Source organism: Haliotis asinina, chromosome 10 (assembly GCF_037392515.1).
Source record: "Haliotis asinina isolate JCU_RB_2024 chromosome 10, JCU_Hal_asi_v2, whole genome shotgun sequence".
NCBI classification, from domain to species: Eukaryota; Metazoa; Mollusca; class Gastropoda; order Lepetellida; family Haliotidae; genus Haliotis; species Haliotis asinina.
Window position 1 is genome coordinate 42,522,696 of NC_090289.1, and position 26,014 is coordinate 42,548,709.

The 26,014-nt window shown below is 38.5% G+C and overlaps 1 protein-coding gene across 1 annotated transcript; it reads left to right on the forward strand.

The window, feature by feature from the left end:
* Positions 1 to 791: 791 nt before the first annotated feature.
* On the forward strand, positions 792 to 25,399 carry LOC137298331 (cyclic AMP-dependent transcription factor ATF-7-like). Its single transcript, XM_067830542.1, has 11 exons — positions 792 to 918; positions 15,708 to 15,798; positions 16,988 to 17,099; positions 17,325 to 17,440; positions 17,645 to 17,994; positions 18,954 to 19,266; positions 21,445 to 21,647; positions 21,861 to 21,932; positions 22,435 to 22,531; positions 23,202 to 23,319; positions 23,653 to 25,399. The coding sequence occupies exons 2-11, from the start codon at positions 15,748 to 15,750 to the stop codon at positions 23,823 to 23,825; spliced, it is 1,605 nt and encodes a 534-aa protein (XP_067686643.1). The 5' UTR covers positions 792 to 918; positions 15,708 to 15,747; the 3' UTR covers positions 23,826 to 25,399.
* Positions 25,400 to 26,014: the final 615 nt, after the last annotated feature.

Consider the following 26,014-nt stretch of genomic DNA (forward strand, 5'->3'; position numbering starts at 1 on the left):
ATGTCAGTATTTCGTCACGTCACATACGTCTTGTTATATCAAACAAGTGTGATATCAGAACCATATATTGCTTCAAGGACGCACATTAGGCGGAAAATATATTACCACAACCAGTGAGTATAATATTAGAAATCTAAACAAACATGACACAAGCAAGATTCAAGTTACAACAGCGTTACAAACTAAATCTTGACATCTTGTACAAGTTTATCGTCATCTCGCATCGCCCTTACTCACGAGGAGAGCATTTGTCTCTAAAATATCTTTGGTATTTGCCTAGAACACATGCTCACTGACGTTATGCATTCGTTTATTTATTTATTTATTTATTTTGTAACAGGGTGAGCGGTGTTTTGTTGAATGTAAAGAGCAACACAATATCTGCACGAAGGGGTATATGTGGTGGTTTCCTGTGTTTGTGGGAGGACAGAGTGGAAAAGAATACGAAAAACTTTATTTATTTCCACATCCGAATTGATAGTCAAGTCACTGTACTCGTCTTAAACATAACTTATTTCTCTCGAGGAAATCATAGATAGAAGAAATGGGTGTGTTTGATCAATCAAACCAGGCAGAAACGTCCTCAGATTTGTCAATTGTTACATCTGTGATCCCTTCCATGTCCTTACACTGGCATGTGCATGAACGAAAAACCAAACATATTTGTACAAACAAGCTGTAACGATAGTACGAATTAAGTTAAATGCTTTTCTTGTCACGTTCTTCGTGATGAAACGATTTGCCAAAACTCGCAGGGAAAAACCCGGAAGTTGACTTGCAGCGCCCCCTAGGAACACATGCGCCATGGAAGCTGTCAAGCTGGCGAAGCGATACTGAAGATAGTCTCAAATTGTAGGTCCCACTGAGGAGCAGAGGAGGGGAATACTACCTTGCTTTGAGCCCTTAACGAAACATCTGGTAAATGTTTGTCGAACTTATTTCATTAGAATGCAATTACTTATCTATATCTGTTGTATGATGAGCCGTAATATGTAAACAGTGGACACGAAAAACTGAAATAAGAAGGAAGTACCTTTTGCAACTAGTAAGATCGGTCGCTTTTGTGGGCAACCGGACTTATCAGCATCTACGGCCTTCTTTTTAACGTGCAGTGATTTTAGAATAATTAGTCTAATCTTCTGTATGTGGCGAAAGTGTCAAAATAATTTGCATTTTATGCCGGTTGTCAGTGTTATGTTAGGAAGGAGAAGTGTGGGTGAACGGAAATGCTAGTCTGCTGTTGACTCAGTTGTCTTACCATCATGTGATCTTAAATATCCACTGTGAACAAAAAGTGTTATTTTTTTTATTATGTAAAATCCAGAGTCATAGCAGATTATTTCATATGTAGAGCACATTTGTCTGAAATCAATGCATGAAACACAGCAATCAGGATGAGGCTGCAAATGCTTTTCACAGATCAGAAGTAGAAGGTTTTCTTGCTTTTATTGGCTAGATTTTAGGTGAGTAGACTCGTTTATCCACTCTTTGGTTACTTAGAAAAATCTAGAAATAATTATGAAGAATGTAATCATTTGACAGAATTAATCTGTCTCTTCCAAATATAGGTTAATGGTTAAGAGAGATATTCCTTGGAGCTCGCATTCTTGTGATCAAATATTAAGCAGTATTTGACATTAAAGTTCAGATGACTCACATGAGTAAGCATTTTCTTATTAATTTATATGAAGCTAATCTTCACTGCCAACCCTTAAGCCTTGGACAAAATATCTTCAAAATGGATTTGTGCTCAGGTCTGTGTTAGCTCATTTGTCAAACCATTATCAGTATGAATGATCATGTATTAATTTATGGAGTTGTGTATCATGTTTGTTCCAATAACTTGGAGTTAAAACCTTTCTGTCCAAGTAATACCAACAATAAACAATTTTTTCGTGCCTTTTATCCATCAACAGGTGCCCATTGACATTAGCACTGTGTGAAAGTCAGCGCACATATATACATTTTAATTACATCTGTGATTCTCTTAAACCGTTCAAGGCAATATGACCGTCTCATTTCTACTACTTACGAAAGTTTAGATCAGTACATTCAGCTGAAGCTGACTAGTCATGCAACATTCCACGATTGCATTGTTCGAATGTAAACATTGCAAACACTACCTATGTCTCTGTAAAAGTTTGAGTCGAACTATGAGACATTTTATACTTCGGAAAACATGTTTCCACCAGTGATGTTAGCTGTGGGATGCAACAGCAAACCAAGAAACAGGATGCGATGAAGCAGTTTATTGTGGGAGGCTGTACGAGGCGATGGCAACTGATATCCATCGAGACGCTGGTTACATTGTGACGTAATGCAAAAAAAGTGGGATTACGAGGGGGCGGACTGGAATGGCGCAGTGATGTCAACACATTGTGACGTAATGCAAAAAGTGCACATTATCATCTGATAAAGTATTGTCGGCGCCTTTGATCTTTCACCGAAGCATCTTAGAATTTCTTAATGTAAAAGTTCTACATCCTGTGTGCATAATTCCAGCAGTCATTAACGCTGCATCACAAATCACAACCAATCAGCACATTAATCAGTGCTTATTAGCTTAAATAAGAGCAATTAACTCTTTATGATTAATTAAACATGTTAAAGGCAATTTCTGTTGAATGATATGAGAACAAAAAATTATCATCTGCAATCATAATGGCAGTTTAGTAATGTATTGGAAGGATTGATGTTATAAGGCCCCACCCCAAAATATTAATATATTTGCAGTTAGGGTGACAAACTTATCCCATGCACACCAAATGTTTGTGTCACAACTGGAAACCGATACTTTGGGGATATGATGTTTTCACACAACACAATGACTGTCATTACGTATCCTTATGAGGGAGTATACATTGTGAACATTTGTGTGAATCTTTCTATTTATTGAAGGAAACATGTACCGTCATGGATGGCAATTTGTTTATTGTATTTAGAGATGTAAATTTTTACACTGTTATTAAGCTGAAATGGCTAGGACAAAATGAGCACAAAGAGATTTACATATACGTGTGTTTCCATATTCCAGACTTAATTCTAGATTGTTAAGGAAACAATCATTTCTAGTGTCACCGCCTCAGGGGTTCAAAATTCCATCACCTGATGCCTGGGACAAGTCAGTTTTCATTCTGGGCAATCAGATAATGGTATCTTACTTGTCTGTGAGTTGCTGCTAGTGCAAGATAATTTCTGCTTTGAGTTTCAAACTCTATCAAATAGATAAACTTGCATTTCATTTCATATCTGCTCAAAATATAGCTACTAAATTTCACATAAAGTAAAGTTATCTTTCTTTGCTATTTATCACTTCTCATTATAATCTCAATAAATAGTCCAGCAAAAATTAAGATCAAATACCATGTTGATTTATTCTTTCATAATTACATCATCGTGACTGTGTCATAAAACTCAGGGCACGTGGATAATTAGTCAGGACAAGATACTTTCTTAAAGTCACTGCCCTGTGGCAGGTGGCTTTTGAAAGGAATTTTGAACCCCTGCTCCTGCTGTTTGGTATTTAGGTGATGAAGTAAAGACTGTATGGCTCAGAGTCAGTTTTCAGATTTGCTGACTTGCTTGAAACATATCATTGTTTGAATGTTCCCCAGTTGCATAGATTGAAACCCATGCTGTTGATCGACCCGTGAAGGTCCCCGGGTAGAATAGGCCTTCAGCAACCCATACTTGCCATTAAAGGCGGCTATGCTTGTCGTAAGCGGCGACTAACCGGGTCGCTTACTTGGTTGACATATGTCATCAGTTCCCAATTGCGCAGATTGATGCTCGTGTTGATCACAGGATTGTGTGGTCCAGACTCAATTATTTACAGACCTCTGCCACATAGCTGGAATATTGCCGAGTGTGGCGTAAAACTAAACTCACTCACTCGCTCATGCTGTTGATCACTGGATTGTCTGGTCCAGACTCCATATTTGCAGACCACCACCATACGTCTGGAATATTGCTGAATGCAGCGTTAGAACCAGCCTGGACTCATGCTTGCTTGTCTAGAAAGTCACATGAAAATCAGTCCTTGAAAACAACAACAGTTTATGTTCAGATATAAATTTACTGATTCAGAAGCAGTTAATTGTATGTCATATCATGTCACTATGTTATATTGCACGAACTTACTGATTACTAATCAGTGTGCGTAATAACCACTGGCTCTCTAACCTGTGGCCAGTAAAAATCCAGTTGGGACACTAAATCTCCTTAGTCACTGGCCTGTCTGGCTAGTGAATTTTTAGAGTTGTGACAATTAATCGATAATTCAAGAGCTGCACGATACGATACATCGATACGATTGTCGTGTATCGATTCAACACGATACTTACATACTTAGCAGTCTACGAAAACACCGTCTCCCCTTCTATTTAGATTTTCGTGGAAAATATTGCAGTGGACATGCTCCGACTGAGATAATTTTCACAAATTTATTTTGTTATCTGTGCAAAAAAGCAAGTTGTGCCAATGTTGATCCCTGCTGTTCCATTTTTTTTGGAAAACACTACTTTACTGACACATGCTAAACATTTTTAATAAAATGTCTTTCATGATGACATGTTTTATTTTTGTTGGGAGAAGAATACCTTCTCTGAAATGATAACATAACAGCACATTATTTCCAGTACCTTTATTTTTCTGTATACAAGGACAAAATATCGTGATACGTATCGTATCGTGTGTATCGTACTACCAGTATCGTGATATGTATCGTATCGTGGCATGGGCGTATCGTCACAACTCTATGAATTTTCATGAGATCATTTTGTGAATATATCTCTCTCTACCACTCAAAGTTATAATATGCTTTTAAATCATGCAAGATTATGGCCTGATATACATGCTCATCTTAATTAGCAGCTTAATGATTAAACCATTGTCTGCATTTAAATTTACAGACAAGTGAATTATTTTATGGCCTAGCAACATTCAGGCTTAACTAGCCCCACTGGCTAGCAGATATGGAAACTATTTCACACACTGTTACCAATAGACATGCATAATTCTCAAAATAAACATGTAGTTAACTCTTATCATAGACTAATTGGCTGACAGAAAACTGACAGGCAAGCAGAATAAACATGACTGACATGATTCCTACAGGCTATTCTATTTTTGGAAACTGGTTTCCAAATGAAACAAAAGTGATGACTCAGCAAGATTGGAGGACTAAATGTAAATAACATGGAATATGTAGACACAAATTTATCAATATTCAAGTGTCATATCATTAAGTTTATGTTACCTATCATAAAAATCAGCTGACCTATTGTTTTCATCAAAACAGCCCAGCAGCAAAATGTACCTGAGTATTTTCAACACCGATGGCATCCAATATACAACATTTCTGTGTAAGGGCAATCCTTGATCACTTTGTTGGTTCCATTCCTGCCATTTTAGGCCAGAAATAGTCTGTCGCACAGTCCGTAAACCACATTATTTTCCTTGCTGTCCAGCCCTAAAGCCTTAAACAAAGCCTGTCAAGTTCACCTTACTCAGCTCTCATTCAATTTGGGTCGATGGGGTAGCATAGTGGTCAAAGGGTCATGCTGAAGACTGGGTTCAGTTCCTCACATGTTTGAAGTCCATTTCTGGTGTCATGACTATGATATTGCTGGAATATTATCCAAAGCATAAAACCAAGCTCAATGTCTCACCAACTTTCAGTTTAAAAATAATTATTTGTTTCTCTCAAGTAGTATACATTCAGAGACTAAGCATTAGTCTAGGCCAGGGAAGCTATGTTGCAGAGATAAGGAGGGTCACTTCTTTCAAGGAGAGTGACTCACCAGCCCACTGTACACAGAAGCAGCATTTCAAAAAACAAGATAAGATGTGGGGTTAGGGCTGTCAGGGAAAAATGTTAATAGTAAATATTGGAAGGATTATTAACAATTATCAATATGAAAAGTGTCATGAGTGATATGTGATGTGCAGTCTTGGGAGAAAAACGAGTTTTAATCCACACACCCAAGGCACAAAGTTGCAGCTTCGTGGGCTGCTTTTAAGTTTGGTTCTAAATCCTGTTTTTGCCAGTAACACATATAGGCACGTGGCCACTCACCAGTGATGTGAAAAACATGGATATTAATTTTACTTTACCATATTTTTCTAATATATATTAAGTTAATAATTATCAATCTTTATTGATAGGCAGCACAAATCAGGGTATCTTTGTTAGACCTTACATTTATAAAATGAATAAAGATATATTCTGTAAGAACCCACAGCAGCTTAGCTTCACAGTTTTTCATAGATTGGTGTAATAATATTCGATGTCATTGAGATGATGACTGAGAGCGTCTTATGAGGCTCTTTTGCAGTGATGATCTTTGAGATGCAATTCCTTCAAATTTGTCATAATTCCTTCAGTTACTTAGGGGGACCTGAGTCATTGGATTATCTGGCCCAGACCCAGGTTATTTGCTAAATGCCAAATTACTAGAGTGTGGTGTTAAACAAAATACAACTGACTCACAAGACAAAGCAATTACTCAAATCGATTATTTTCAGGCCCTAGTTATATTGCTGGGTAAGGTGGAGTGTGGTGTTAAACCACAAAAACTACTCAGAGAAAACATGGATGTTATAAGTCTTAATTGGAAGAATAGTTCTTGATTTCAGTAATTTCATATGTATTTTTCAAATAGTTTTATGCATTGGTAATTATGTGTGAGTTTAACAATGACATTGTGTATTTTATTAAGGTCAGGATGAAGGTAAACATCATTATTACCATATGCATAGTCAGTCTATTGTTCTCTTAATTGCAGGTGTATTGATGCCTTGAACTGAAGTGCTATTACTGCTGAAAAGTTCACTGTTTAATTATGAAATTTTAATTTTCTTAACTTTTAAGTTTCATTGAAGCAATGCCCTAAATCTTTGAATGTGACAGCTGGAATGAAAAATGAGAAAGCTAGTTGAATTTGATTCATGTGACAGTAACATTCAAATTTTAAATGTATTTTCACAATTAAGAAAACTTTGTCTTGAAGGAATAGAACTTTTAGTATGAAGAAGCAGAACTTTCATGGACACCAGAGTCTTTATTGTTTGGTGCTTAAGGAATTTGGAGAAAATATGGTAATCAGTTATTCTGAAATTTTGAAAATGACTTTCTTGAACACCTGTGAAACCCATTCATAAACCTCAAACAAGGCTTCAGATAGTATTATGCTGATTCAGGATGTTATGTGAATATGACAGATTACCCTGTGAATTAATGGGGAACATATTTTCAAGTTTGGACATTCCTGATTGGTTGTTCTGCCAATCGGAGAACTAAATTTGGTACTTTGTCTTGTTCATTCATGCATTGATTTCTGGAATTTCTTCCTCTTAGTGTTATATTTTTGCACGACGTAGCCATGAATGTCCGGGTGAGATATTGATCTATAGTAAGCCATGCTTATTTTTAAAGGTTACTAAGAGGATCAGGTGGTCAGGTTTGCTGACTTGGTTGACTTGTCGTCAGATCCCATTTGGGCAGATCGATGCACATGCTGTTGATCACTGAATTGTCTGTTCCAGATTCTGTTTACAGACTGTTGCCATATAGATGGAATATTGAATGCGGCGTATACTAAACACACTCATTTTTATACAACACAGAAATGTGTATCTAGACTGGTATAAAATTGTTTTGCAGTACTAATGATAACAATAAAATTTGTATAGCGCCCTATGTGGCTTAACATAGCGCCCTGTATGGCTATGGTGCTTGACAGTGCTCAAGGGGGAGAGTCTGTCGCTAAGGGATATAAGCATTTTCATATTGATGGGTTTTGATGCCCTTTGAAACTGTTGTATGAATCAGAGTCCATGAATGTGCCTGATACTAGTGATAGATGGTACCAGAGAGTTGCTGCTAACTTGTCATAATAGAATGGACACAAACAGTAACAAAGCTTTCATCCATGGGGATTTATAATAATATTCATCATACCCAGTTTTTAACAAGAATACGAAGGTACTGTATTTAGAAAAAAAAACTTGTTATGCACTATACTGCTCTATTCCATTACTTTACAATATCATATGTCTCCTGTAAAAACTGTTTAAACACCTAGTTATTGTTTTCTGTGTAATGAAGTTTTATTGGTTGAGTTATGTAGTTTTGTTCTCAACTTCTCTCCTTTTCTCTATATTTAGATTTTGTCTCTAGGGTGGACAGTGTCATATTCATGCTTGTGGATTTCACCGAAGCAGTTAACATCCAAGATATCTGTCCCTAAGGTGCATTAAGCTGATGTGCTATGATATAACTGGGATAATGTTCAAAGTGACATAAAACCTAGCACACTGAGGATGACTATTTGTGACTATTTATTTATTTGGTTCCCTCTATTTATGATCCTTGGTTCATCAGCACCAAACTAGTCAAGCAAGACATCCATCCCTTCAGGCTTCTTCCACATTAAGCTGACGTGACATGACATAACTCTCATGCTGCTCAAAGTGGCATTAAAGCAAACTCACTCTCACTTGTTCTTACAGTATTGTGTTCTGGTTCAATGGCATGTCCGTTTGTGAAAGGTCCTGACACTGGATAAGCCTGTTTGGGAAACAAGTGATGCAGAACAGTAATTGTATGCGTATGTACATAGTTACAGCCGATTGAGTCGCACATTACATCCATGTTCTTGTAATATTTTCCTAAGGACTCATGCAATCTCCTTATCATCATTATCATTAGCTGGTTATAAGGTGTTCAATAAGCATGTGTGAATATTTTCTTTTTGTCATTGAGGTGTGAGTATGCTGCAAAACGAAAACAGTATTTTCTTCAGGCGATACTCTGTAGTCTGATGGATAGGGATTTTGTCAAAAGTCAGGTAATTTGGTAGATTGGTCCCTAGTTGCATCTCACCAAACAATATTAATTTATATAAGACGATAAAACAAAATTTGGTCAGTAGGTCAGTTTTGCAGCCAAGATTTGGACGTCACTTCATCATGCCTAAGTGGGGTACCTCAGCATGCTGAACTGGTGCTGAAGCAATCTTTACTAGGGTTAACCTTAACTCCCATTCTTTATTATTGCACTAAGGTTACCTTAGCTTATGAGCACCTTAGTGCTTCATTAAAGGAGGCCCTGATGTTTATTTCAGCTCAGGCTGCACACAGCGGCATATGAGGTTACAAAGTAACTATATATATATATATTGCCAAAGAGAAACTCTAACCCAGATATTCATGAGGCCGAGGTCCATGACACTGGCATTACTCTGGACTAATCCAGGAAGCCACACTCAGGCAGGAATGTTGCTGTATGTGTTCAATAATCTTAAAACACCATCTAATCACTTGAAAGGAAGAACTTTTCTTGACAGTCATATCTTGATACTTTGATTGATTACAAAATGTACCTCATGACCTTTGACCCTGGTGTGCCTTCAGCATTTTGATTGAACTGCCTGATTTATTTTAATAACTAGTATCAACCTTTTAAAGTTGTATTAGGTATGGTTATTCGTCGAACAATATCATTACTGAAAATGTATTCCCAGATTCCAGTGTGATTGTGGTCATGCCTGCAACAGCATCTATATTAAAAATGTATTTATTTGGCCATTGTTCAGCTGTTAGTGCATGTATTAATATACTTATATATATTAATATACAATAGAGCAAGTTCTTTATTATGTGACAATGTACCATTTCATTTTCATGAATACTGACCCAGTTGTGACCTCTGTCAGTAAAACCGCTTTTAATCTGAGACAACCATGTTTTCAGATATTTGGCATTTATGTCCACAGGTAATGTGATAGCAGTACTTAAGTTGATAATTAGATGTTAAACAGCTGAAGGTCATTTTGCATTTTCCAGTTGTAGTGTGGACATGAATGGACTTGGACAGCTCACTGTGAAGGTCATTGCCTGTTGTCTCAAGCAGATGGACCTGTAGATTTGGCATTTATAAATTATTTACAGTAACCATGGTAACAAGTTCAAGTAGATGAATGGATCTGAATGCTAAGCATTACCCAGCCATATGATTATGTTTATAGTATTCCCAGAAATTATTGAGAATCATGTTGCGTCATGTAACTCATTACGTTTATTAACTTCTGGCGTTTTACTTACATAAACATGTTAAAACATCATCCTTTTACAGTCTCAGTCTTGTTTTAGTACTTTGTTAGACCTCCTCGCTCAGCAATGCATGCCTGAATACGTCTAGGCACACTACCCATCAAAGTTTGTAGGTAATCGTGTGACAGGGTATCCCAATATTGGACCACCTCAGCCTTCATATCTTCAATATTTCTCAGTCCCTTTTGGTTTATTCTGTCCTTCATGACTCCCCACACATTCTCAATTGGGGTTAGGTCTGGGCTGTAACTGGGCCAGTCTAAAACTTGAACATTTTCGCCCGACAACCACTATTTTGTGTAGCGCGCAGTGTGTTTTGGGTCATTATCATGCTGGAAAATCCAATCATCTTCATACAATGTTTGTGCTGTCGGAAGAAGGTGACCACTTAGAATGTCAACGTATCTTTTTTTTGTCACGTTTCCCGTGAAAACACACAGTGGCGTCACTCCGCGAGCCGATATGCCACCCCACATGTGAAACTTCGGGCTATGTTTTGGTCGCTGGTAGATAGGTTTGACAGTATCTGTGGTCCAAATTTTCACACAATTAGGGAAAAGCCAAACAGAACTTTCATCCGAAAAGAAAACATTATCCCAATCTTGATTTTCATGAGCCCGACACCAGTTTAAACGTTTTTCCTTTTGTGCATCTTTCATCAACGGCGAGGGAATTCCACGTTTTTTCACCCAATTAAGTCTCTATAATTCCTGCCTAACACTGAATTTCCTAGGCCGACCTGCCCCTGCTTTGTGCTCTATCCCGGTTCCTGTTTGAATATTCTTCAAAGTTCTGTAAACTGTAGACAGAGGAATACCATGTCTACAAGCTAACACTTTAGCATCAGCCTCACCCCTTTCAAAATCATCTAGAATGAGCTTTCTTTTCTCTCTTGCTGTAAATTCTGCCATGTCAAAACAGGAAGCCGTCTGTTCAGACAAGGGAGATAACTCTTGACGTAATGAGCTGCCTTCTAAGCCTCCAAGAGTTGTCTCCCTTATTTAGTATGCTTAGTGCATAGTGAAAGTCCTTTTTCCAATCTTAGCATCATTAGAAAAAAAAACAAAGATTTTCTCAATAATTTCTGGGAACACTGTATGTAGGTATGGTCCAAGTGGTTGATGGAATGTTTGCAATATGCCTTGGGGTAAGCTTTGAGGAATTGTTAATAACTGGCTTTTTTTTATTTTGAATAACATGTTTTGGTTATCTGGCTGTGCTTGACCTGTCATGGCATACACAAACACAGGTGTGAGCACATCTGAATAGACACATGCACACCACACACCATCACACCACACCACACCACACCACACCACACCACACCACACATACTATCATTGCACTACACACTACACGGGTCAAGACACACATGCGTGCACATACAGAGAGGCTCACCCCCACCCCAGCCCACCCCTACAACCTTCACCAACGCTACATTCAAATTGATTTAAGCCATTGTGACTCTGAGCTTAGATTTTCCAAATGCTCCGACCTAATATTATCTTATCAGCTTCCATTAAAAAGCCAGGATGTGATATAGTTTATTGTTTACTCTGCAACGAAGGGAAGGTGTGAATTTGAGTGATTTTGATTGGTCCTTAATCTTCATGTTAATTTGTCGGAGAAGGAAAATGTGTATTTTGTCCTGTCCTTTGTTGAGAATGAGTGAGAATTTTATGATTAACAGGGAAATTCTAGCTCTTCCTCTTTCTGATGGAACAATGGATTACATAGGGAACAAAATAGTGCCAAATGTGGGCCCATGTCTTGATTGATATTGCATTGGCAGGGATGAAATATTTTGAGTGTGCCTATGCAGCACAAAATGATTCTTTTAGTGGAAAATGCAATAAATTTGACAAACTGAAATTATTCGAAACCCGTTTTTGCAACCAATCAAGCTGTTTTTCAGTGGCAACCTTAGTCTTACAAAAGTGGGCATAACAGGAAATCACATTTTGAATGATAATATAGTTTTTGGGTCCAGGAACAAATAAGGCAGAATCATAATTGCAGTAATGATAGTAAATCCAACTCATATGATGTAACCTGATTTATTCAGCAATAAATTGAAATGACATGATTGTTGTCATGTTTTAAAGGTCATGTTGTCATGTTTTAAAGGTCACATATACTCTAATAGGGTACAAATGCAAAATCACTTGCTGACATCGTTATGAATGAAACCCCGTCATTAAAACTGCTCATTTCGATCTTTAATTACCTTAAATCGACCTTTTTGTCAACAGTGAACAATTCTCAGCCGTAAACGAAATTTCAACCAATCAGAGCGCCGCATGTCCGTGACGTAATAGTGGGTATAGAAATAAAGGTCTGTGTAGTATATATCTACGTTTCAGGGATTAAACTATTTCGTTTACAGGTTTGTACAAACCTGAAATCACGAAAGCTGTTGAGAAAAATGAAAGCTATATGTTCTCACAATCTACTATCATTTAGTTTTGTCTCCTGCTTTGCCTAGTTTTTGAGTTACAACCCTTGTTTTCATAGACAATTCTGTCAAAATCACTTGGTGTCGCTAGGTTGTAATCCGTGTAAGGTGGTATAAACCTACACGGTAACGCCACTTAGATTACCTGACAAAGGCCCCCATTGGGCATTTCTTGTGTCTGGATCGATCAAAGGATTAACCGATAACACGCTGATTGATTAATTAGTTTTATGGGGATTTAAGTGGGGGATTTGTCAAAAGGTGAGTGAGTGAGTGAGTGAGTTTAGTTTTACGCCGCACTCAGCAATATTACAGCTATATGGCGGCGGTATGTAAATAATCGAGTCTGGACCAGACAATCCAGTGATCAACAACATGAGCATCGATCTGCGCAATTGGGAACCGATGACATGTGTCAACCAAGTCAGCGAGCCTGACCACCCGATCCCGTTAGTCGCCTTTTATGGCAAGCATGGGTTGCTGAAGGCCTATTCTACCCCGGGACCTTCACGGGTTAGTTTATATATGTACATTTACTAATCTATACTGAATACACTCTGTCATAACTGTGTCTATGTAAAACAACACCTTTCTTTCAAAGGATTATCCGCCAATACATTGATTCATTTTCATTATTGGCTAAGTAAACAACTTTTCAAAAAGAATGACGCACATTAAGCAATTAGTCGCCAGGTGTGCTGTCTTGGGTAACCAATGAAACTATACAGCAGTGTGAAAAACCTGAAACGATACATCACGTTTTCGTATATTAGACTGTTAACAGACACATCACTTGGGAAATCTGCAGATGAATTATATATCTTTTGTTTTTGTGGATATTGATGGATACATTCCTCGAAGAAGGTAATAGCCTGACATTGCTCCTATAACTTTAATTTTAATATTTGCATTTTTGTTTTAATAAGTTGTCATAGCTTTCAACAGAATCATTGTTTTCGTCGTTAAGTGTAATGATGCAGACGACATACACTAGGGTGTGCGTGCAAATTATGATTCATATAGAAAAACTATGAATTGTCTACATATTACATTCCTGTTATACATTCGCAGATCGCTTCTTTTTTATCTAAGTTTCAAAATGCATGCAAGTATGATTACAAAGTAATTAGGAATATGAGACCAAGTATAAAGACGTATATTGACAAGTGTCTACATACTGGTAAGTGAACGTTACAAACCAAGTAAATTTAGCAAGTGAAGAAATTTATCGCGCAGTATTTTCACTTCGACCCCGACCTCGCTTAGGTTATGTTACAGGTTGTGTCATGCAAACTTCTTTTGGTAGTGATTCAAATACATATTTATGTAGTTTTGATTTTCTAACTTGATGAGAAGAAACCATACATAATCTCCTTAATTCAAATGGATTTGACTTCACGATTTTCAAAAATGGCTGCGCCCTGTCTTGGGATGAATGCTATTTAAGTTTGTTTTCACTGACTTACAAAAGGACAATTACTGTCTACTGGTAGTAAAATATGTATTTTATTGATGGACAATAGGATTTTGCATGACATTGCTTATAACATAACAATTTCACTCTTGGAAGTGAGGTGGAGGTCAATATAACATTGCTTGCAATATAAATGTCACTTCGACCCCCACGTTGCTTCCTTGGAAGAAGTCCTTATGTTAAAAGTTGTGTCATGCAAAATCCTTTTGGCCATGATTCAAATGCATGTTTAACTACCAGTAAAAAGTAGTTTTGATTTTCTAACTTGATGAGAAAAAATCATAATCTCAATAATTCTAATGGACTTCAGCCCAAGACTTCACGATTTTCAAAAATGGCGGCGCCCTGTCTGAGGATGAATGCTATTTAAGTTTGTTTTCACAGACTTACAAAATCAAAATTACTTTCTACTGGTAGTAAAATATGTATTTTATTGATGGACAATAGGATTTTACATGTCATTGCTTATAACATAACATTCTCACTCTTGGAATCGGTCAATATAAAGGGTCAATATAATATTACTTATAATATTGTCTCTTCGACCACAACCTCATTACCGAGGAAGAAAGCGTTATATCCATGCAAAATCCTTCTGGTCAGCAATGTGTAGTAAGCAGTCTTGATTTTATAAACTCGATGGACCTTGAACTCCATTTTCTATCCTGGAAGCGTGGTAGGGGCGAACCATCCGTTTTAGTATATACCACAGGCTTCCAAAAAGCTCCCTTTGCACACACTAACAACCAATTTAAGCAGAAGCTACGGAGTGTGGTGGAAATCTGTGCATAGTGACACCATCACCCGACCCCAAGGAACAATTGATGGCAACACAACAATTCGGCATGTCTTTGATGACGTTGACAAATCAGCAAAATGACGAGCTTCCTACACATTTTCTATACATTTAACTGGAAATCGTTACTTCTATGACGTCACTGTAGGGCTCTGGCAACAGAGTTACATAACCTGTCTGCGGTTTCGTTTGCGGGCGAGAGAGAAGCAGACGGCTTTTTAGCAACTTTTAAGCACTTGGTATTAATTAACCACAAGTGTTTGTTTTTTTAAAAAAAATGGTATTTCGTTTATGACTAACCAGAAGTCTTTCATATGCAGTGATAAAAAGAGTACCAAAAAATTGAGTTTAGTGGTCCTTTAAGTGTAACTGGATTATTAAAAGGTAAGGGAAACCTTATTTTCACTCATGCGCACCTGTAGCGCCCTTAGGAAAAAATGCATACCTGTCCCTCTTATGTTTGATCATGCCAAAGAAAAGAGGATATAAATATAAAGATTCTTATGAATATAAGCCTTTAAGTATTGCTTGGTAAACGATTTTCTGATAATATCTGTTAAACCAGAAAGTATATTCTGTACAATTTGGTCATGCCGTCGGCAAGGATGGTAATCCAAATGATCTGCCTAGTGCACTATGGCACCCTTAGAAAAACATGCATTTCTATCCCTGCTTTTGATATTGCTATACCAAAATTGTTCACGTTAGTGAGAACAGTTGTTAGCTGTCATGAAAGTTTTAAATTAAAATGAGTCCTTGATCTGTTCCCTGGTATTGGAAACAAACCAGCAAACAAACAAACTGGTGGACAATCGTTGGTAGTGTCATGTAGATATGTAACCATGGTAACCATGTTTGTTTTGTTTCAGAGGCAGGAGAGTTGGTTGTCCACAGTGGAAACCAGCGGGAATGAGTGATGATGATAAACCCTTTGCTTGCTCGGCTCTGGGATGTGGGATGGTGAGTGACCAGACTAAAATTCCATGGACAGGATAAACAGTGTTCACAATTCCTCGTGTTAGCATATTGGCATAGATTAGTGGCATGATACATGGACATGGACAAAAAACTTGTGACTGTCTTAAATGTACAACTGACAAACTAGTTTGAGGCAAGTAAATTCCACATTTGTAACACTTTATACATGATTAAGATTAAAAATTTTGATTAAATAGTATTATGTTTTTTGAGAAGTATTCTTTTCAGAGGTTAGGAGAGAACAGACAGAATTGAGCACAGTTGTCTCTTCTGTCTTGCAATGAAATGCACACATGCAAGAACAAGTATTTATCAGTGCATTCACGATAGATGTAAAATATATTTGGACACAGCTTACAGTAATATTTACCATATAGATGAATATGAAACTGTGAATACAATGTGAATAGCTTTATGCTGGTTAATGCATGTCTGTTCTTGAATATTTGTTAAATTCAATGTTTAGTTTACTTCATTCAAGTGTTATATACTAAAACAACGAAAGTTTGATTAATCAAAAATATGTATTTTTGGAACCAATGATTGTTTTTAGTCCTTCTTTCTACCAATTTATGATTATTTGTGATCAGTGATACAGGCAGAGTTATCTCACGTGTTCATGGGATAAACTTTGAATTAGTGGGGTTTGGAGATGTGAAGACATTCAGTTGTTCCTCAGAGTTGTCTCCCCTGGTCATGGACTCAACATATGATTATGGGGGATAGGAGAGACCAGATGTCCTGTTGCTTTGCAGAGTTATCTCCCCTGCTCATGGCATAAACTTCTGATTGTGGGAGCTAGGGATGACGAAACATGCAATTGCTTGGTAGTGTTGCCCCTCTTTGTCCGACTTGTGGTTGTGGTTGTTAGGAGCAGCCAGACCCTGGTCATTGGATAAACTTGTGATTGTTAGGGTTAGGAGAGATGAGACATGCAGTTGCTTGGCAGAGTTGTCTCCTTTTGTCATGGGATAAAAATGTGATTGTGTGATAGCAAATTCCACAGTGTGGTGTTAAACAATTAGCCAAACGCAACTCACTCACTCATACACCTTAATTACTCGCCATGTCATAATTGTCAGAATTTACATCCATTTTAGTATCACAAGTAACCACCAGTTTGATATATCATTATTTTTGTCACTGCTCATTGTTAATTTTTCGGTTTTAGCGGTTTTCTACAGAGGACCATCTGAATGTACACATACGGAAACATGAAATGTCACTGGCTTTGAACCTTGGGGGAGGGGGTCTAATCGCCTCCCCTAGCAACCCATTCTTAGGTGAGAAGTGACTGAAGGATATAGTATTTACACCTAGTAGTTTATACCTCAAAAGCAACCGCTGACACAAAGCACTCTTGATGTCTCTTCCTTGTTAATTAAGAAATCTTTGATGTTTTAAATCGAGACATTTGTCTGAAATGTTTGCCTGAATAACGTAGATTCAACAATGACAATTATTACCCATGATCTGATGACATCCCAATATATATTTGGGTTTTTCAGACCAGACACCAACACCAACCAAGTTTCTGAGAAACTGTGAAGAGATTGGCCTTTTCCAGGAACTGAGTAAAAACCCATTTGAAGAGGCATTCAAAAAGGCAGCTGATTTGCCTGAGGTAGGAATTTTTGGTTGGAATCAACAGTACATAATGTATATGTTTGTTTTAAACATACTCTACTGTACAAAGAGGCAACAGTACATAGTCAGCGACCTTCAAAATATGTATGCCTGTTTTGTCTGTGTAGAGCAAGTGATCCTATTGAGTCAGAAGTCAAGGTCAGTTTTGATTCAATAAAGACACCTATTCTGCCATTTTCAGGGAGTACCGCTGCCAGGTCCCCACTCCAATGATCTCAACACTCCCGTTCCACCTGACCCATCACGTCTTGACTCAGTGATCGAGGTACCCAAGTTGTCCTCCTCGTTGTCCATCAAAGAGGAAGTGGATAAGGAAAGTGGGGTCATTGTCATTGAAGAAACCGAAGCTTTGGACCTGTCTGGAAGGCGACAAGATTCCAAACAAGCCATCCCTCAACCATCGTCCACAACCTCAGATGAAGATGTCAATGTCCGCTCCACATCCCAAGCGGCAGACAGCACCATGTCCCCAGCCAAACCAGTGGTGTCCAGCTCCAGTTCAGAGACAGTATCACCATCTCCCGTCAACATGTAAGTTGATGGCGTAATGGATTCTGTTCCTTACTCGTGACAGAGAGACAGACAGTACCTTATTACCTTAAAAGGATTCCAGAGGTTGATACAATATGGTTGCTATACGAATGATTAGCAGTATCAAATATGAAATGGCTAGAAAAATAAAAAGACATAAATATGTGCTTAAAAATGATTGAATTAATAAGATGATAAATGGATATTCAACATTTGTATAAAGTTGCAATACTTTGTGGTACAAAAGATGTTTGAGTTTTCTGTGCTGTTCCCAATTAAGACATTATCCCCAGCTTCTGTCAGCTTGTAGGTTGAAGCAGTAATAGTACTGATACCTTTTCACTTTGTACCTTCTACTGCTTTGTACCTCCAGCTCAAACATTATCATTAGCCCGGTCAGCATGTATGGAATCGATGCCATTTCAGGACTCTGTTCCTAAAAGCTGCAATGTTGTAACTATGTCCTATTCACAGTTAAAATTCATTGTCACAAGATCCGATCAGCATGTGAGATGAGGCAGCAATGCTCTGATCCACGAAGAATTTTAGCAACTTACTCCCTGTTCTACTGAAGTTATCTCCAGTCAGAATGGATATCCAGTAATCCACAACCTTTGCAGGTTACAGGTGACCAAATTGATCAGTCAATCAGTTTTGGTTCTTGCATCTGGTTTAAGCATCTACTCATCACACTGAATTACTGGCTTCAGTTCCCCACATGGGTACAGTGTGTTAAGCCCATTTATAGTGTCCCCTGCTGTAATATTGCTGGTATTCCAGAGAAAATGACTCAGATGTATCAAACGTTATCTCGACAAGATTACCAGACCATCAGCTGCCTGTCTGGCTGCAAATTTATACCGTTCATCAGAATCTAGCCAAGTCAATTCAGTCGGATGGACCTTATTTCATACACTGACATAAAACTGGTGTACATAAGTTATATGTCCATGTTGTAGGTCGAATGTTGCGGTGGTACAGTCTGGGGCAGGGTTGCCGACCACCTCGGCCAGTGCTGCACAGCAGGTGTACACCATGCAGGTCTACCTCCAGCTTCCCTCAGGGCAGACTGTGCCCGTCAACATCCCTGCCACCATCGGCCCAGTGGGACAGCAGCAACAGCAACAGCAGCAGCAGCAGCAGCAGCAGCAGCCAACATCACCACAGGGCATTGTCATACAACAGAAGGTGCCGAGTGCAGGGACATTACCAACCACACCCGTCACCACAGCACCAGTCACCACTCCCACGTCATCCATGGTGTTGAAACAGGTCAGGCCTTGATTCATTTACATACTGTGGTACGAAAGGAGACTTCTACTTCTATTTCTGCTTCTTCTGCTTCTACTTCTGCTTCTGTTTCTTCTGTGTCTTCTTCTACTGCTTCTGATTCTGATTCTACATCTACATCTACATCTACATCTACATCTACATCTACATCTACATCTACACCTACATCTACATCTACTACTACATCTACATCTACACCTACATCTACATCTACATCTACTTCTACATCTACATCTACATCTACATCTACATCTACATCTACACCTACATCTACATCTACTTCTACATCTACACCTACACCTACATCTACATCTACATCTACATCTACATCTACTTCTACATCTACATCTACTTCTACACCTACACCTACATCTACACCTACATCTACATCTACATCTACTTCTACATCTACACCTACATCTACATCTACACCTACATCTACATCTACTACTACATCTACATCTACACCTACATCTACATCTACATCTACTTCTACATCTACATCTACATCTACATCTACATCTACATCTACATCTACACCTACATCTACATCTACTTCTACATCTACATCTACACCTACACCTACATCTACATCTACATCTACATCTACATCTACATCTACTACTACATCTACATCTACACCTACTTCTACATCTACATCTACATCTACATCTACATCTACATCTACATCTACTACTACATCTACATCTACATCTACACCTACATCTACATCTACATCTACATCTACATCTACTTCTACATCTACACCTACATCTACATCTACATCTACACCTACATCTACATCTACTTCTACATCTACATCTACTTCTACATCTACATCTACATCTACATCTACTTCTACATCTACATCTACTTCTACACCTACACCTACACCTACACCTACACCTACACCTACATCTACATCTACATCTACATCTACACCTACATCTACATCTACATCTACATCTACATCTACTTCTACATCTACACCTACATCTACATCTACATCTACTTCTACATCTACACCTACATCTACATCTACATCTACATCTACATCTACATCTACTTCTACATCTACATCTACATCTACTTCTACTTCTACTTCTGCTTTTACTTCTGCTTCTATATCTGCTTCTGCTTTTACTTCTGCTTCTACAGCTTTTGCGTCTACTTCTTCTGCTTCTGCTTCTGCTTCTGCTTCTGCTTCTACTTCCGCTTCTGCTTCTTCTTTTACTGCTTTTGCTTCTGCTTCTACTGCTTCTGCTTTTGCTTCTGCTTCTGCTTGTACTTCTTCTGCTTCTATTTCTACTTCTGCTTCTACTGCTTCTGCTTCCACTGCTTCTGCTTCTTTGTTTTCCTTTCAGCTCAATGTTTCAGTACATTTTCAGGTACATTTAACTCATGAAAATCGGGGTTACTATGGTATTGTGACAAGGGGTACATATGCAGGGTTTTGTGTTTTTGGAGGTATGGTGGATAATACAAGGAAGACACAAAATGCCCTATACCCCAAATCTTCATGCATCAACCAACTGATCTTACCGAATCTTTAAATCTCTCATTATGTAAGAACAACATTAAAAGAAACTGTAATTCAGTCATATATTTTACTAACATTGTACTGACTAGTCAATCTGAACCACAGGTTCATGGTTCACTGACTTCCATGGATGCATGTTTTTCCCATGAGGCAGGGTATGAATGATTTATTCTCCCTCACAAAGATTTATACCCCATTTGAGAGGTGTACAGTGGGGCACCAGGCATACTTGGTTATTTGTTCAAGGTTATGGGAACTAGTCAGAGATGAACATTCCTACAAGGACAATAGGCCTTTAGCAACGTGTGTCTCATTGGACTCATCAGATCAAATGGTCTGGATTACTAGTTTATGGTCATAGTATCCCAATTTCCTTTATGAACTGTATGTAATCCATTTGCTGTAATAAGCTGTAGTGATAGAATATAATCTGTATTGATGCTTGGTGGTGTTTATTATTTCCTACTTAATGTTCATAAATATTTTTGCAAGGGAAGTAGGGTAATAAGTCAGTGGGATCCAAGTAATTACGAATGTTAAATCCTGGAGTGGGTTTGAAACTTTCAAGACTGTTTAGGTTATGAACACATTTATCTTAACCAAATCAGTTTCTATTTCAGCGTTTGAAACAGACAATTCAGCAAAACACCCCATCACTGGCTGTGATTAAGACTGAACCAGCTCCCCTGCCAACACTCCACACGTCCGTCAGCCCCTCTCAACCTTCCACATCCCTCTATATACCTGACACTGTGTCGGGCTCCCAGTCTGACTCGCCTGTTGGTTCACCAGACGGAGAGTTCTCTGAGTCGGGCTTCAACATGTAGGTGTACACCATATAATATATGTGTATGATACTGATGTAAGTGAGTGTTTCACCCTATTCAAACAGACTCTCCTGATTCTAGGTAAGAAAACTTGCCTTCAACATGGCGATATGTGCTGCTCCAGTAAAGCTAAAGAACAGAGTTTTCTTGTATTCACAGAGAGTCTGTCATGTTATATTGAGTACTTTGTCCACATGGTTCTGTTCCAGAAAAAGGTCCAAAAGAACCAGTGTCGATGATGATGCGGATGAAAGAAGGAGGAAGTTTTTGGAACGAAACAGGTGAACATCTGCTCAGTCTAATAGTATGAAGGACAAACATTCAGTGGAGTTTAATTATGTAAATTAGATGTAAATTAATGATGGTAAAGACCTCATGTCGGGGGGAAATACTGAGAGGTAATGTCATAATTGTGATGTCTATGTTTTCAGGATTAGCACCAACCTGCTGTTGTCATGATGATTTATGTGTTTCCTAAGGCAACAGCTTCAGGGTGTTGTCATGGTTTTTAGTTTTCATGAGTGATAGCAACCAACTGTTGTCATGGTGATGTTTGTGTTTTCTACAGGGACAGCAGCCAGCTGTTGTCATGGCTATGCATGTGTTTCCTCAGGCAACAATGTCATGGTTTTCAGTTTTCATGGGCAACAGCAACCAATTGTTGTCATGGTGATGTTTGTAGTATCAAAAACTGCAGCAGAAAGCAACCATTGCCATGGTGATGCATGTCATTTCTAGGGGGCAGCAGCCAACTGTTGTCATGGTGATGTTCCCTTTTTCCAGGGCGGCGGCAGCCAGATGTCGACAAAAACGGAAACACTGGATCAACAATCTTGAGAAGAAAGCTGATGAGCTACAAAACACCAACTCTCGATTACAGGTAACTACAAGTATATCAATCCTCCACCTTAGTACAGATAAAAACTCAAAATGACTGTAATAAGTCCTGATAATACCAGGAATAAACTTGTTTTAAATCAGATATGATTGGAACTCAGTGATTTTACAAGCCTCTGCTTGCTTCTCTTTGTCTCTGTCCATCTGTGTGTGTGCGTGTGCGCATTCGTTTATCTCTCTATTCCTGTATACTTCTACACATTTGTAAACCCCTACAACTGTATATATCTGCACACCTGTAAGCTCCTACACATATGTAAATCCCTACACCTGTATATATCTGCACACCTGTATACTTCTACACATATGTATACCCCTACACCTGTATATATCTGCACACCTGTAAGCTCCTACACATATGTAAATCCCTACACCTGTATATATCTGCACACCTGTAAGCTCCTACACATATGTAAATCCCTACACCTGTATATATCTGCACACCTGTATACTTCTACACATATGTATACCCCTACACCTGTATATATCTGCACACCTGTAAGCTCCTACACATATGTAAATCCCTACACCTGTATATATCTGCACACCTGTATACTTCTACACATATGTATACCCCTACACCTGTATATATCTGCACACCTGTATGCTTCTACACGTGTAAATCCCTACACCTGTATGTTGTGTGTTGCCAGAGTGAGGTGAGCCTGCTGCGTGGGGAGGTGGCCCAACTCAAGACACTGCTCCTGGCCCACAAAGACTGCCCCATTACCCTCCAGCAGAAGTCTCAAGGTCATCTCGCCTTAACTACAAGTAGGTCTTGCATATGTCCATTGACTGAAGTTTTATAAAGTGAGGGGGTTGTTTTCATTTTCATTTTCATCATGAAAGAGACATAATCTGTGTTAACTCCTCAAACACTATTACACTCACTATCTATGTACATTGCACCTCAGAACAAAAGCAGTTTTGAAATCTTGGAGACATCTTGTCAGAACTAATACCAAGAAACTGATGATTGTTGTCTGAGTTGACTTAGTTTCAATGGCCTTGACCTGGAGGTTGAATACCATTCCACTTCACATCATGTTAGTTTTGAGTTGACCTTTTGTCACCAAAGTCAGCTGTATTTTTATCCAATTCCAGTAAACCTAGTGGAGTCTGGAGCTTCTGCTAGTATACCCACCATCACCTCATCTGAAGTATCAGCCTCTCAGGTTGCCGGGGCAACCGAGGCCATCACCATGGCATCAGGCATCACCGTCATTCCAGTCTCTGCAGAGCACATCGTAGCATCACAAGAAGTGGGCAAGAAGTGACACCATTAATTCTACAGGAAAGACTGTCAGAGACTTTATTCATCTAGATATGTGTTTGAATTACAGGAACAGCAACCTTTTCCAAAACATGTGATACGTTGTATCAAAGAGTGCTTGTGTCATCGTCTTGATCTCATGTCTTCTCCACCAAAGCTTGTGTTACCCCAGTAGGGTGAGGCACATCCTTGTGTCAGCCCAAGGATGGCATTGTGTCTTGAGATGAGTCAGCCAAAGGCATGTGTTGAGGATGGGTTTAGACAAGATCAAAGCCCCAAGAACAGTGTACTGGGTAGGATCTGAAGAATTTTAAGTTTAATCTTTTTAAGTGAGGCCTGAACATGTTCACTTTGAGATACAAACCTATTCCCAAGTATATCAACTGTTTTAAACTACACAAACCTTGCCCCAAGGATGTTATTCAGATACACCCATCTAGGCAAAAACATCTTAACGTGATGCACACATCTTGGCACATGGATGCTATCCAGGTTCACAAATCCAGACCAAAACCAGTTATCCAGATAAATAGTTTGCCCAAGCTTGTTAACATTCAGGCACAAAGGCCTGATCTGGTCAAGCTTTAGAAACCCCATGCATTGTTGATGCTGGGTACTCTATGAAATCAATACCTAGGCAGGTGGACATTTGGATAAAAGTAGGTATAAGAGCTGTGAACATGTCCCAGGACATTCAGAAAAGGAAACGGATGGACATGTTGGAGGGACAGGACTGAGAGCAGAGACACATTTGAAAGCCTCTGTTGACTACAACAGAATGGTTGGTTCAGGAGTTGCAGGAAGTGCCAAACTGGCATACATTACCTCTATGATAACTTTGTTTGGTGTACTATTTCCCTTGCTGTGTATTGCACTGGTAGGAGGTGAATTTCATGTCATGCCAGGCCTTGTGATGTCATGTGTGTCTTTGTTTTGTCACACCAGGTTCTGTGATGTTTCATGTGTCTTTGTGCTGTCACACAAGATTCTTTGATGTCATTTGGGTTTCTGTGATGTTTTTGGGGTGGCTGTGATGTCATGTGTGTGACTGTGATGTTATTTGTTTCGTGTGTGACCCTGTGATGTCATTTTTGGTCTCTGTGATGTTACACTGGGTTTTGTGATGTCACTTGGTTTTCTGTGATGTCACACCAGACCCATAATGACCTACCACTCATTGTGATGTCACACCAGGTCCATGATGTCACACCAGGCAAATGATGTCACACTAGATCTGTGATGTCACACCAGGCCCATGATGTCACAACTGGCCCATGATGTCACACTAGGCCTGTGATGTCAAAGCAGGCCAGTAATGTCACACCAATCCCATGATATCACACCAGGCCTGCGATGTCACACCTGGCCGGTGATGTCACACCAGACCTGTGATGTCACACCAGTCCAGGTATTGTCTGTTTATTCACCATTGCCACATGAAGAACAATTTTTCTCACTGTGGTTAAATGGAACCATCATTCAGAAATAGATATATTACATCTTGATTTTTTTACTGTCAAATATTGAAACGTTTCATTGTACTTCAAGTGTTTCATATCACTGTCATAATCATGGCAATTTTCATAGAAAATGAAAAAAAAATGGTGTGGTCATTTCCAAGCATTCTCATGTTTGATGTACATTTTTAGCCCTATTTTTGTGACCTTGTGGTCATGTGACTGGTCATGTGACAATGTCAGCTGATTGATGTGTGTAATAGAAAACTGCATATTTGATTGGCTGTTGAACAGCTGTCTGCCTAGTGCTGTGATACTTGTAATGTAAATCTGTTGATTTCATTAACAAACCAGATATCGTGCTATTTACATTAGAGTGAGAATCTACTGCTAACTCCATCACAAAGTATGGGAACACAGAGGTTGGAACATTAACCAGATTGGATACATATGCTTGATTAGGACTGATCATAGACACTATATGTTTGAATACTGTGTTTTCTGTAACTATATATTCTGTATTTTATTTACTTGTTATTGCAGAGAGTGAATTGTTTACCTTTTTGTGAAATCTGTTAGTGTTCTGGAGATTCTAATATCTGAATGACAAAATTATTTGTGAATATACAAGTTTCACAAGAGGTACCTGTCTGGCTTCTGTAAAGAAAAATAGAATGGCAGTGACAACAATGTACATGGTTTTTTATAATGAAGTCTTAAGTAAAAAGTCTTACAT